This window comes from Camarhynchus parvulus, chromosome 13, assembly GCF_901933205.1.
Source record: "Camarhynchus parvulus chromosome 13, STF_HiC, whole genome shotgun sequence".
Classification (NCBI taxonomy): domain Eukaryota; kingdom Metazoa; phylum Chordata; class Aves; order Passeriformes; family Thraupidae; genus Camarhynchus; species Camarhynchus parvulus.
The window spans coordinates 6,278,392-6,293,383 of record NC_044583.1 but is presented as its reverse complement, the minus strand read 5'-3'; the positions used below and the strand labels follow the sequence as shown (position 1 = coordinate 6,293,383).

The 14,992-nt window shown below is 40.3% G+C and overlaps 1 protein-coding gene across 1 annotated transcript; it reads left to right on the top strand.

Annotated features, from left to right (window-relative positions):
- Nucleotides 1–3,039: 3,039 nt before the first annotated feature.
- On the top strand, nucleotides 3,040–14,223 carry MAT2B (methionine adenosyltransferase 2B). Its single transcript, XM_030957641.1, has 7 exons — nucleotides 3,040–3,193; nucleotides 6,142–6,336; nucleotides 7,174–7,288; nucleotides 7,578–7,730; nucleotides 10,371–10,564; nucleotides 11,492–11,605; nucleotides 12,621–14,223. The coding sequence occupies exons 1-7, from the start codon at nucleotides 3,131–3,133 to the stop codon at nucleotides 12,789–12,791; spliced, it is 1,005 nt and encodes a 334-aa protein (XP_030813501.1). The 5' UTR covers nucleotides 3,040–3,130; the 3' UTR covers nucleotides 12,792–14,223.
- Nucleotides 14,224–14,992: the final 769 nt, after the last annotated feature.

The following is a 14,992-nucleotide window of genomic DNA, read 5'->3' as shown; positions in this document are numbered from 1 at the left end:
TTCTCTTAACACAAAAGCAAATACTGAATTTAAGTCAAAGGTGGAACTGTGTTTTTGTTATTTTATGTCTATGCAGCTATCTTACACAGAGGTGCTGCAGAGGCAGTACCCAAAGCTTAGCTGGTAGAATTTATTTGCATTTATGCTGACAACTTGAACTTAGAGATTTCATAATTCCTAGGAAATGATATACAAAAAATGCACATTAAATCCAAGGAAAGAAGTTGCTCGATGTTTTCTTTTAATGTCATCTTTGTGTATTTGCTGGATTACTTGATCCTTTGAAGATTGAGGATGAGGATTAATTTCAGTGCTTTAATTAAGAGAGTAGTTGGTATTCAGCCTGAAGTGTTGAGAGATTTTGATAAAGCTGCTAGAAGTAGGTTTATACTGGAGTTCTCTCCTTGTGGAGAAAAAAAATTAAGGTTTTCTTGTCTGAAGAGTGTAAATGGAGTAAAAAAATTGTAGAGGAAACAGGCATTTGTCTGAATGTTAATGGAAGGTTCCACCAAACTCAAAAACTCAAGACATAAAAGTGGGGACACTGATTTAAGGTACTTTTTTTTTGTTGACTGAAGGTACAAATATGCCAAGGGAAGCCAAGAATGGCAGGTGTCACAGGACTGGGCTTTTAGGGATCATACATCCTTGTTTGATATAGCTGACATGAGCAGGCTTATACTGACAGAAAAAAAGACAAACTCCAGCAAATAATTCTGCTAGTCTTACAGCAAGGGTGATCCTTGAGCTGTAAAACATTGATAAGTCATAGACAGAGCAGAGTGGGGGGAGAAGCAAAGAATGGAAGTCAAGGGGAAGTTGAGGGCTTTTAGTCAACTTCAGCCTAGGAGGCTTTTTTGCTTTCATGCACTATGAAATATTAAAAACTGAAACCTTGACATTTGTAGCTCAACTGACATGAGTATTCACTGCAGGAATCCATTATTGTCATGTTGTAGAAGATTTTTTTTAATTGAAAAATCCATGATTTAACATAAATCTCTGATCATTTGTTTGGCTGTATTGTAGCAAGAGCTGGGCTGTGCTCAGTTGAAATGTAACATGAAGAGCTCCTGGAATTCTCAACCTGCCTGACCTAATTAGAGCCCTCCTCCTGTTTGCCATAAAAGACAAACTGTCTAACACTCAGTGCCAGTGCTTTGAATGCATCTCATGCACACAATGGCTGTGCTTGCTCATGTTGGCTGTTATGAGGTAAAAATCTAAGCTCATACTGAGCTGCTTAAATGGTACCACTGGGACCAGACCAAAAGCTTAACAGGAATCAGAGCCACACGTGATGCAGGGCTTGGATGTGTGTTTTGGTTCCAAAGGTCAGCAGAGCCAGTGCTGCTCTCAGTCCATGTGCTCTCTGCAGGCACAGCAGACAAAGGGACAAGTGCACAGTTGAGCTGCAATGATTTCCCAGGCTGCTAATTCCCCCTGTGCCTTGGCAGTGCCTGAAATGCTGCTGGAAATGGAGCAGGTAAGGCTCTGCATATTTGCATTAACAGGTTGTTACCACACTTTGGTTATAAAATCAAGGGAAAAACAGACGGGGAGGGGAGAGGGAGACTTAATTATGCTGTAGTCTCTGTGAATTACAGTCTGAAATGCTAATTTAATGAGTGGTCCATTTAATCACCCAGGGATGCATAATGCTTAAGTGACTGTGATCTAGACAACAATCCAATTCTTATTGTAAAGTCAGTGTTTTGCAAAGTGAATGTAACAATAATAAAGAAATTGAAAGTATAGGTAGAACACTACAGAACATGAGGTAAATATTTGAGGAAAAAATAGATTATATTATATAATGAAGATACAAAAACTGCATGTAATTTAACTTAATCTGGTGACAAAGATGGTAAGATGTTTTAAGGCTGATTGATGATTGTAGCATGAGATTTCAGTGTTCATGTTTTTACTGTTGTTCTCTTGCTCTGAGCCCAGAAGACAAAATTTTTATTTCTCTATCATGGTTTTTGTTAAAATGCACAGGGAGCTCTTCCAAGCTGTGTTGGGAGGAGATGGTGTGACATCAGGTGTACTGGGAGTTCTTGCCTCCATGCTGCTAAACAGTTTGGTATTTGTAGTTTCTTCTTCTTGATTTCAAGGTTAATGGAAGGTAATCAAATGTCAATAGCCTGTTACAGGGGAAAAAAGGGCATCTGTATTCCATGAAGGCAGACACTGACTGATGTGGTTTAATTTTTTTTTACATATATACACATTTTTATCCTTTAAACGTTAGTTGTTTGTCATAAAGGTAATTTACAATATTCTGTAAAATTTTAGTACGATTTGATTAAATTTTGGTAGAGTTTTCTGGTTTTCTTCCTTGAGTACTACCAATTAAAACTACTTTATTCAAGTTGAAATAAACCCATTGGCCTAGATACAAGTGTGAAGTAACTACAGTGAGTTTTGGCCAATAATTGTTATGCATCTACCGATCTTCAGTTCTCTTGCTAAAAAAAATCTTGCTAGGCACAGTCTCTGCCTTTGTGGGTAAGAAATGGTACAGTAACACTGTATACAGTATCCTGTTACCTTCAAAACTTTGTATTGAAAAAGAAATCAAATCTGTCACCTTGTAAGCATGCAGTGATACATTCAGGATCAGTACTGTAAGTGGGATTGCTCTCTCAAAGACAACCCCCCCTTCTCTGTGGGATTTAACCAGTTACTTTTGCATCAAACTCTGGGTAAAGGCAATTGAAAATGCTTCTTTTTCTCCACTCTAAAACGAGGAATTAAGTAATTTATAGTGAACATATAAATGCACTACAAATGACTGAGCTATATGCAGGATCATATGGTATTTTGGTCTGATTCTGAAGTTTGTTTTTTACAAATGAGAACTCCCAATAAAAAGTTCACAGTTTCGACAGGGAAGTGCGGCCCCTCCCTGTCCCGCGGGGCCGCGCCTGCTCCTTTAAATACCCGTGCTGGCCCCGCCCCCTCCAGCGCGCCCCGGCCAATCACCGCGCGGCGGCGGGAGGCGCGTGCGTGGGGCGCGCGGCGCGGCGAGGGCGCCCCCTGTGGCTCAGGCCGGGCGCGGAGCCGCCGTCGCGCAGCGCCGGGAGCCGCGGGCGCGGAGCGGCACCAGGCCCGGCCCGGCCCCGCCATGGTGGGCCGGGAGAAGGAGCTCCGGATCCGCTTCGCGCCGGGACGCTGCGAGCTCGTGGAGGTGAGAGCGGAGGGGCCGGCAGGCCGCCACGGGGCGGCCGTGCCGCTGTGCAGCGCGGGGCTGGGCGGGCAGGCCCGGAGCGCTGACGCGTTCGCGGCGGGGCCGGGGCTGCGGCCGGAGGGGCCGCGGGTACCTGAGAGCCGCGGCTGGGAGCGGCCGCGGGCTCCGGGGGTTGGGTCCGTTTGTATCCGCACGGCCCCGCGGAATGGCCAGCGGGACGCTGCGCTCGGCAGCCCGCGGCGCTCGGGGGTCGCGGCGCCGCTCTGGGCGGGCCCGAGGCGCGGGGAGGGCTCGGAGATAGAGACCGAGTGCGGTGGTTCCACAGAGGGTTCGTTCCTCGGGGAGGCGCCTCCGTGCCCGCTGTCCCGGGCGGGGCCGGTGGTGAGCCACAGGTGAACGTGAGCTGCCGCAGCAATGAGGGTTGGGCGTGGAGGGAGCGGCACAACTTCTGGCAGTACCAATGTAGGCTCTCCTGTCATTGCGAGCCTTCGGAAAGCCCCAGGCTTTGCCTTTTGCTTTCTGTGGCTGCAGGACATGTCAGAGCTGAGAGAGCTCAGTCTCACCTTCCTTTCCCTGTAGTGACTTGGATCTCATCGGATTATATTGCAAATCTTTTACACCAGTGGCTTCCGGGTTTTGGTGCCCATTCCTTAAAATTGGTGTTTCCAGTTCATCATGATTTTCTAAATAAAAATATAAAGTTTGAAAAGCTTTATGAAAAACTCTGAAAGTACTTGTTTCTGGTTTTCAACTTGAAATGCATCCTGTTTTGTTCTTTTTATAAATTATACTGTTATTTTATATTTTGGTAGTGTCTGCAAAGTGATCTGGTGTCTCATAAATGCTGTTTTAAAGTCTGATAATGCTGTGACTTGTTTATCTGAATTGAGACTTCTAAACACAATACTTTTTTGTTCTTGGTTAATATCAGATTACAATAAATGGGATGGTTCATTATAAACCTTAAAATTGCCTGTTTTGGTAGTGGCAGAGGACTATAGAAATGCTGCTGCAGCTAGGTGATGTCCTGTGGAGGAGCAAGGCAGCATACAGGGAAAGAGTTCATCCCTTCAGGTTCTGTATCACTAGAATGTTAAAATTTCTGGCAAGAAGAGGTTCAAACTGGTTATTAGTTGGTGTTGGATATATGAGAACCATCTATCATTTGTCTTGCTCTTTCAGAAACAAGTGATTGGAATCAATTAGTCTTGCAGACAGCAGCAGTAGCATGCAGGCTGTGCTTGGTGAAAGCTGTGTTTGTGTCCAGTTCAAGCTGTGCTGCTGATGTAACATCCTCTTCACGATATGTAAAATAAACAAGCATAGATGAATGAAGTTCTAAAACATCAGGTTTTGCAAAATGACACTTGGTTTTGGGTTGGTCACTTCCTACTTACAGAAGATGTTCAGTGATCTTTTGATGTTTTTAGAGAACCTTTTGACTTCGTTCTGCAGCAAATGTTGGATATTTTTTAGTGGGCACCTCTGGCTGTGGAACTCTGATCATAGGTTCTGTGACACTTTATGTGCAGACTTTGCTAAGAGAAGCAGTACAGAAGAAAATAGTAGTTGCATGTTCTTGCTCGTGCTGTTCACAGAAGCCCGGGTAGCTTTAAAAATGGTAAACCACCTTGTGTTCTCAGGTAATGTTTAAGGATAAAAGTAACTTTTTGAAATGTCACTTGCTGTAGTCTGTTGTTTTCAGACAACTGTCCAGATGTAAATTATTAATTTTCATCTAGTACTAATGGGAATAAGTCAGACTTCATCTGGAGATTTAGAGTTGAAAAAAATTCCTGCACTGTGCCAGGGACTTGGAACAATTGTTTTGGATAGGCTGTTTCCTTCATGCCCTCTGTATATGCCCTTATGGAACAAAAGCTTTGTAACTTCACGGGTGAAAGACAGTGAGTGGGAGTGATTGCTGTGGCTTCCTGTGCTGCAGTCAAAAAGTGCCAGTCTGGTACAATGCTTAGAAATTACAGGGCTATTGAGATTGCATAGCAGAAAGCATTCTATCACGTACAGAATTATAGTAATTTGTCACAAATTGTCCTTTGGTCAGGAAATACAAGATCTGTGGGTTCTGCACACAAAGTTTTTTCTGCACAGGCATGGTAAAGATATGCTTTCATTTTTGTATTCAGCAGGTGGTTTTTGGGTTTATTCATGGCAGATACCAAAGGAAAGCATTAAAGGAAAATAAAGATTGCAGAAACAGACTTGGATCTTGTGTTTGCTGTCTTGAAAACCTGATGTTCTAGTGAGAGGTGGGATGAAGTTCATGTGTGCTGATGCTCACAGCTGTTCTAAGTACCAAAGTGTGCAGGAGCTGAAGTACAGCTTTAGTCTGTTGTATAGACTGAGAGCTGAAATTGTCAAATCCCTTTCAGATGCATTTTCTAAAATTGACAAGAGATCCTTATCTTGGTTTTACTTACTATTAGACTATTGTGTTGAATAACAATGAATTACTCTTCTATTTGATAATAAAAGTCAAGATTTTTAATTACTACAGTAAGTTACATTGCATTGCTGCAGCTTTTAACAGGCACAGTCTATGCAGAGTTATTTGTTGTAGGATTTGGACCCTTTATGTTACATCTTCTGGGTCTGTTTTCTAAAGAAGTTAGTTCTCTCAGATTGCACAAAGTTATCAGTTTTTGATTAACTTAAAATTCTGTCTTCACTAGTGGTTTGGATTGTTGTAGAAGTAAATGAGTTTCTCACTGAAATTTTGTTTTCATTACCTTTGAATATGTGGTTAAATAGTTGAGTGGCTGCAGTGTTGGTCCTCCCAGATGTTGGTGTTGAATGAGGCACTCCAAAAGATTCAGGAGAAGCTTTTTTAATACAGTAGCCTTTGACTGTAGTTTTGCACACTTTTAAAGAAAAGCCTGTACAAAATTACGGTAGAAACAAAACTTTTCCTGTTGTCATTTCCCTAGGAAGATGTTGACGTTCCCAGTAGGCGAGTTTTGATCACCGGTGCTACGGGACTTCTTGGCAGAGCTGTGTTTAAAGAATTCAATGAAAACAATTGGAACACAGTTGGCTGTGGATACAGGAGAGCTCAGCCCAGATTTGAACATATTAATCTTCTGGATTCTATTGCAGTTCATGACATTATCCATGATTTTCAGGTAAGTTCCTGGAGTATAAAGTGGATGGGAGGGGTACTTTGTGTGTGCAGTGGTCAGCTGATGGTGCTGCTGAGTTCTGGGCTGAGTGGGGCTGGTGCTTTGGCAGAGCTCTGACAAAGGTGTGTGCTCTGCCCCACCCAGAGCAGAGGTTTGCTCTGTGGGTACAGACTGCTCTGGCCTTTGCTGTGCTCACCACAGGCAGGCTGCAGGCACAGCTGTACCTGCAGCACACTGCAGAGGAAAAGATACTTTTGAGTTGTTGACACAGTAATGTGTCACTATGCAGTTCTGGGGAAGTGGAGGAGTATTTAAATACAACAGCAGTAACTCTGTGTAGTGTGCAGTGTTCACTGTTTTTTCAGTCTGAGTGCCAAGAGGAATATATAAAGCCTGAAATACATGATCCAGGGTGCAATTCTATAAAATACTAAATATCATCTTAATAATCTGCTAAAATCAAGTAAGCCATGTGTAAATAGCTTACCTAAAATTTTTTAGTAGTCTTGTGTGTATGAGAAATCTATCTTATGTTAATATATATTTTACTATACAGAGTTAAAAAGAAAAGAAATCCCCACAACTTCAAAGTTGCTGCAAGATTGAGGCCACTAAAGACCATAATTTCACAATTATTGACAAATGTTTTTCTCATCTTGAAACCCCATGTCTTTATTGTGAAGAGATACAAAGGAAAAGGTGTTCCTCAGAATGCCAGAATTAAAAAAACAATCCTATTTTTATTACTTACTTTTGCCTGAGGGGTGTCATCACTAGAGTTAGGGTGCAACTGCCATCTCTTGACATGTTGGTTGTTTAAAATTAGTCTTTAATTTCCAGCCTCATGTTATAGTGCACTGTGCTGCTGAGAGAAGGCCAGATGTTGTAGAAGGTCAACCAGATGCTGCTTCTCAGCTCAATGTGGCTGCTTCAGCAAACTTAGCAAAGGAGGCAGGTAAGGAGATCATCTCATGGATTTGGTGTCTGGTTCAAATCCTGCATCTGTTTATACAGGGCCATCAATACAAATAGTGCAAGTGTTAATGTCACTTCTGCCATCACTGTGCTGTTGATCTGTTTTCTGTAAAAGTAGTGTGCACAGCTCTGTGAAGGATCAGGGAACAGACAAAGCAGCAGGAATGAATGTGCATGGAAGATGAGATCCATGGGAGATTTAAGGGTCTATTAGGATTTCAAAGAAGGCATGAGTTAATATAAATTATCTGTGAACATTTTCTTCCTAGCTGGAGTTAGAGCATTTCTGATCTACATTAGCACAGACTATGTATTTGATGGAACAAGCCCTCCATATAAAGAGACTGATGTGCCAAATCCCCTGAATTTGTATGGTAAAACCAAACTGGAGGGTGAAAAGGCAGTTCTGGAAAACAATGAAGGTAAGACACTCAACCATTTTTAATACAGGCTTTCTATTTTTACTCAGTTATATATTAGCTTAGTAGACTCTTAAGTCATCGATGAAGTTGCAAAACCATGGAAACAAGTTTCAGAGAAGAATGTGATTAGGGGTTGGTCTCCTTGCTCATGAGCAATTCCTCTTGCTTATACCTTGACTAAAGCTTTTATTTCTTACCTGTGCCAATCTTCAGTCATGTTATTTGTCTCTTCCTGATGGACATTCATAAGCTTTTGTCTATTGTGAATCTGCTGTTCCTAAGGAGAGATAAAATACTCCATTCAATATATAACTGCAGTTATTTATGGGGATGCATTGCAAGTGTTGTCAATGTATGTTTACTTAAAGGGAAACCCAGACTTGTGATTCAGTAATAATACAGCTCAAATCAACATGGAGCCTTATTATTCTTTGGGTTTTGCTCTATTATGTATATCATCAGGCCTCCCATTTTGGTTTTACTCTCTTACACACATCATATTCCTGCTTGTAACAAAAGGTTTAATAACATATTTATGGTTTTAGACAACCAGATTTTTGAAATTTGTTTACATCTTTTCTTAATGAAAATTTGGCTCATGAGATATACAGACATAATTTTTAAAGTTCTACTTAAGGGAAAAGAGCATGTTCTCTTTCATTTAAGATTTAATTCTTGTATAAAAGAGAGATGTGGCTGTTTCTAGGTAGTGGACTGTCAATGTCCAGTTACAGATTATAAGGAAAGAAGCACTTGTATTTTATCAAAAAATCTGAAGAAAGTAATCTCAGTTCACATGCAGAAGAGGCTTCTGATACTCACACTGTGGTTCTGTGCTTCCCAACCAGAGAATCAAGCTATTGATAAATTAGTAAGATCGTCTTCCAGTAAGTAAATATAGGCTGTGTATGATGGATTTGGCATTATTAGTAAGAAAGAAACTTTGTAAAAAAAGAATACTTTTGATAGTAAAAGTCTCATTTAAGTAAAAATAAATTTAAATGACAAGTTATTCACTCCACCTCTAGATTAAATACCATCCCTGACTTTGACTGTGATGCTGTTTGCTGCCTGTTCTACACTGGCAATGAAGATGAGACTTTACCAAATCCAGGGATGTGTGGGTATCCTGCTAGAGCCTTCCCCCAGCTCAGCAATGCAGTTTGGTTTGGTAACCTTTTGGAGCAGGATCTGTCAGGCAGCAGTGGGTTGCAGCAGTGGAGTGTTGAGGTGCTGATGAGTAAAGGGTTTGAAAAGATGAGTTCTCTTGATTCATACAAATACAAGTATTTCCATGTTCTGGTGTTCCAGCCACTAATTTACTGATACAGAGTAGGTGGAATTCCATTGGTCAAATCTGTAACTGTGTGAAGAACTGCCCTGTCCATTTCTGTTGTAAAATGCAAAAATCTCCTGTAAATGGTTTTAACATTTTTTAAAAGATACTTTACTTTGGTTAGAAGAGGATACATACTTATAAATATATATGTATATGTATAAAGTCATGCTTATAGAACTACAAAGTGTCAGGAGGTGCTCAGAGCTGTTCATCATGAGGCTGATCCTCTCCACATCCCAGAGAGCTGAGAACAACAGGAAGGCAGTTGTGTTCTCAAAAAATGAATATTTTTAAAGCAACTTAAAAATAGATGTTTCAACCAGTATTTAAAGAGAAGAGCATATCTGCTTAGTGACCAAAAAGCTGCATCTAGAGCAGCAGGAAATCAGTGTCGTGTTGGGTTTTCTATTTGTTTTTCTTGTCTAAGTACTTGTTCTGGTTTACTTCTCTGTGAGAATAATTTCTGTGTTAGCTTTTTCTGTTTGTCTCTCCCATAGCTATAGCATTTTCCTTCAAGTATATTAAGAATGGCAATGTTTTGATGACTTCAGCTTCTAATTTCAGGTCAAATTTTTTTGTTTTCTCTTTCAGCAAAACTATTACTTTTAAGTAATTTGTCATAGCATTGGATTTCTCGTGAGAGGCTTTTTGAGTCTTCATGACAGAGATAGACTAGTATGATGTATTCCATCATAAAATATGCTTCTCTTTGCATTTTGTTAATTTTTCGAATCACTGTCCTGGAATCTAACATTGTTTACTATTGTGTTCTGTGAACCTGTTCCCTATTTGTCAAGCTTTTCATTTATTTCAAGATTCATGGAGTTTTTTTTCTGGGTAAATAATATCCTCCTTTTTACAGGAGGCTTCTGCTTGATGGGTGAAAAATCTTCGTAATTTATGCCTAAATATGATGACCTGGGATTGGTGGGAATTTTTCTCCTTGCTCTCACCCAGAGGGGAGTGCTGGAGAAACTGCACAGAGTAGTCGGGTTTTTAATTTTTAATTTTTGTTCTAACCCACGCAGGCATCTTTATGTAATTAATGAAAACTTGTTAACTTTCTGGAAATCAATGGCATAAATTAAAATAAATAATAATAATACAATAATTTCTATAATCTTAGTGTTTATAAACTGGTTTGGATATAAATTAAAATTATATTCTGTGAGCTAACATACTGCTTGCATTTTATTTGTGATTTGTAGATGCTTAATCAGCATATTTCTTAACACTTCCACTTTCCAGATTGTGCTGCAACATTGGTACCCACCCATGATCTAAAATATTCTTTCTTGTAGACACTGCAGTACTTAGGATTCCTGTCTTGTATGGAGAGGTGGAAAGACTGGAGGAAAGTGCTGTGACAGTCATGTTTGATAAAGTTCAGTTCAGTAATAAATCTGCCAACATGGACCACTGGCAACAGAGATTTCCTACCAATGTCAAGGATGTAGCAGCTGTTTGCAGACAACTAGCAGAGAAGAGAATGTTGGTAAGAATGGCAAGAAATGAGCCTCTGCAAGGTGAAAACAGTTGGAGTTCTCAGCTTTGCTTTTGAACAACTGAGAACTGCACATCACCTGGATTATTTGCATTTCTGGAATGCTGGGAGGGAGGAAGGAACTGGCTGTAATATTACAGGACCTGTGCATGACTATGAGGGTATTGTGGTCTTTGGAACAAGAGTGGTTAAATAGATCGGACAGAACCTTCTGAAAACTGTCTTGTGTCTCCTGGTATAGAGGAGAGAATTAGAAATGCCGACTTATTCTGATATGCTTTTTACAAATTGCTAGTTTGAACTAAAAAAACCCCTGTTGTTGAATGTAATTCTCAAAGATGCCCTTGTTTATTGTATTAATTACACTGAAGTGGCCAAACAATGTCTCCGGACTGAAGTACTTCCTCGTATTTGTTCACCACAGCACCTTCAGATTACAATCTTTGCAAGGTAACAGAACAAAACAACAAACAGCCACCTTCATGTTTTTCACAGAGTAACTTTGAAAACATGGACTGGACTTGTACAGGGTTTGCAGTTTAACATTCAGAATGTGTGTGATGCCTTTTGCCTTTGTTTTTGAGTAAGTGAACATCACAGAACAGCTGAATTCCTCCTCCACAACTCTTTGACCTTGCTTGGTTGGTGGGCAGCTCCTTTCCCTCCTGTTCATTCTACAGGACATAAACCATCTGTGAAGTCAGGTCAGATAGAAGTAACACCATTTTCCAGTCTCAGGTCCTGGTCAGCTGTTCTCTGAAAGGGTACAGATGTTTCTAGAACACCACTGAGGTGCTGTAAGATGCCTTTTGAGATAGGGTCCTGCTGGATGCTAATTCTGCACAGTTCTTGCACAGGAATTAGCCTGAAGGCCAGCTGACTGCTTCCTTTCATCTGTCTTTCCTCTTTCTTCCCTAGGACCCATCAATAAAAGGAACCTTTCACTGGTCTGGCAATGAGCAGATGACTAAGTATGAGATGGCCTGTGCAATTGCTGATGCTTTCAACCTTCCCAGCAGCCACTTGAGACCAGTAAGTGATGTGTTGTTGGACCTGTAGGCAGACAGATGTGCCTGATCTTTGCAAGCAGCAGGTCTCCCACTGGCTGTACAAGTGAGCTTCCCCTTCAGGACAGGCTGTGCATGTCCAGCACAGCAGCTCTGTAGCTGAGGGGACTGGCTGGTATCAAGCTCAGGAAAAAAACAGCTGCTTTGACCTGCTGAATTAGGAAAGTTAGGCAGTCAGTCACCAGTTTCTTAGTCTACAGTGTAATGGTATTTCTGCAGAACAGTTCCCATTAGTCACAAGCAAATCTGTACTTTTATGTTAGATTGATAGGACCTTAACTTGAAGATAGGGCTCTGTAAAAGCTGTGCAATGTCCAGATTTATTTCTGAGTACATGCACTTAAGAACTGCAAATTATTTTTGCTTTGCTTAAACCACTTGTCCTGCAGTTTTATTGACATTTGAGACTACTCTTACAGACATACTGACAATGTGATGGGCATATGACATGTCAAGAAGATTTTACCTATGTACAAAAAAAATTTTAAGTGTTCTGAATTGGTGAACACTAGAACTGAAATGTGACTTGGAGGATGGAAGAAAAGCAATGGAGAACACTTTGTCTTAATTTTTCCTGCCCAACTCTATTTCTCTTCAAGACATGGTTGTCTTCATATTGATCGAGACATGGTTCTGTTTACATTCTGGAATATTCCTTACCTTGTGATGATAATCACAGAATGAAAATAGGAATAAAATGTTGAAAAACACAAATAGTAGCAGTAAAGAGGGTGAGAGAAAGTTGCCTTAAGACAGTTCACATGGCCTGATGGGTTGAAATAAAGTTAACTATGTAACAAGCAAATAGCAAAAACAATCCAAACAATAGAAACCCCCAGAAAACAGAAGGGAGGAGGCAACCATACCTATATAGAAAGCTGTGAAGAAAAAAGTTCTATTGTACATGTACAGGTATTTTTCTGTCACTTCTGTTTACTTATTGGTGTGGGGGGTTTTTTGTCTTCTGTTTCTGTTTTTAGATTACTGACAGTCCAGTTGTGGGTGCTCTTCGTCCCAAGAACGCTCAGCTGGACTGCTCCAAGTTGGAGATGCTGGGGATAGGTCAGAGAACTCCATTTCGAGCTGGGATCAGAGAATCACTTTGGCCTTTCCTTGTTGACAAGAGATGGAGACAGACAGTCTTCCATTAGTTTGTAACTTTTTTAGTAAAAGTATGGTATGTGGCACTTTTTTAAAAGAAAAAAAAAATAGTTTTGTATGAGTGTTCTTAAATTGTGACATTTATGAGCTTTCATTTAATTGGGTAAACAAATGGTCTTGCACTAGTGAAAATTAGCCTAAAAAAAGTTCAGTGACAAAAACTGAGCCTATTTGATGTCATGGATTTTTTCCTTCCATTTATACCAGTCTAACTTGGTATCTGTTCTTGGTGGGTTGAGGTTCTTAGTAATGAGTACTGTGTGATGCTAAGAATGACTCAGATCACTTGCTGACTTACTTTTGGCTGAAATGTTGTTGATGCTTAAGGTCTGTGCCATTGTTGTATATACCATTTCTCTTCATTAAAAGACATGGTCAGTTACTTTATTGCCGAAAATCTGAGCTTTTTGTTTTTAATTTCTGAAGATGGTGTTCTTACAGAATTAAGCTGAAGTAGGAATCCTTAAATGTTTGTTTTGCTTGAGCTCTGATCAAAATGTTTTTTAAAAAAGTGAAACTTTATTTTTGCAATTATCAAGTGTACTTTTTATGCTTGAAATATTTTCAGAATGTTCTGTACATTGAATGCCTGCAGCTTTGTATTTGTACAGTAAGTTGTATGCATTTGTTTTCATGGTGACTTATAAAAGCTAGGGGAGGGTGGGGACAGTGGGCAACCAGTAGTTTTGAACTGGGCTTTTTTTGGGTGGGGGATTGGAGTTGAAGGTTTTTTTTCTTTTCTGGGTGGTTGTTTGTTTTTTGTATGAAAGCACAAAATATCTTGATCCTTCCCTTCCCTTTTTGGGGACAGCATTTGCAACTTGTTAAATTAATGGAAGATGTTTGTTAGTCAGTACATGGGAGATGGAGAGGAAAGTGTTCAATAATTTGTAGCACTGCAGCAGCTTTTGCACAGACTGTCTGACCTGGCACTGCTGCAGCTTGTTGTGGAACAGCAATGTGTGTGTGGTGAAGGTTTGCAGCATAATAAAACTGCAGTAGTCTGATATAAGACAGTCTTTAAAGCTAACCTCAATAGCCAGATAATGTGGAGGAAGAACATAGTAAAGCTTTGCTTTGTTTTGAAGTTGTAGAATCAACAATATTCATGTTCTGATCTTGCTAGCTGATTATTAGTAAAGCTAGTAAAAGGCCCAGTTGGATGGTCATTTGTTTTTCTGAGGCGGAAATGAAGGGGGAGGGAAAGATGTTCAGATTTGTGTTTTTCTTTAAGTGTGTGGGGGAGACACATGCAAAAATAGACCAATGAAGGTCTTGTAAGGGTGAGCTTTACATTCAGTCATTTCATTTCAACTGGCATATGCTAAGCAATCATAATCCCAATCTGTTTTACTCTGAAGTCCTGATACACACATGGTAACCTATCTCCAAAATGACAATAAATATATATTGCCAGCATGAGAAACAGTTGTTGATTCTTTCTTTACAATCAGGATTTGTTTATCTGAATCAGAAGTGTTTGCAATTCTTCTTGAAATCTGTGTGCCCTTTCAATGCTGGGGATTTTTTCCTTCTTTGATTCAGTAATTATTTCTGGACTTGGATTAGATTGGATCATTTTCTCTGTCAGTGTCACTGCCTTGGAGATGTGATTAATGTACACACCAAAGGTGCAAAAGGTGTTGAAAATATGAGCCCTGAAACGTCTTGTGCCTCAGGGCTGGATCAGGAAGATTCTATGTCCCTTCCCCTTGCAGAGAGCAGTTTGACCAGGAATGAGAAAAGGATGACTTCTCTCCCAAAGATAAAGGACCTAAGTGAGATGAGTTGGACGTTTTACTGGGAGGACAAAATTGAAATATTTCAACTTCTTTTTCCACACTGAGCAAGTAAGTCTCACTGTCCAGTTGTAGCCTGTCAGAGGGGATCCATGTCCTCAGCATCCTCCTTGGAGACTGCAGTCTTGAGGCATTTTGCTATCGGACAGACACCTTGGATGACATTTCCCTCCTTCGGTTATAGAAGTGTAAGACAGCACCAATAAATATTGCAAGAGGCAGTGGAACTAACACTGTCATTTTCCAGTCACTTTAAAGATATGTTGCTGTTGAAATAAGTTGTTATACTCTTCCCTTTTTGTTTCTGGCTCCATGACACTGGGGGTGTTTGTGTTCATCCACAAGGGCCCAGGAACCTTTTAGGGTCAAAACTGTTGTGCTTGCATGAGACA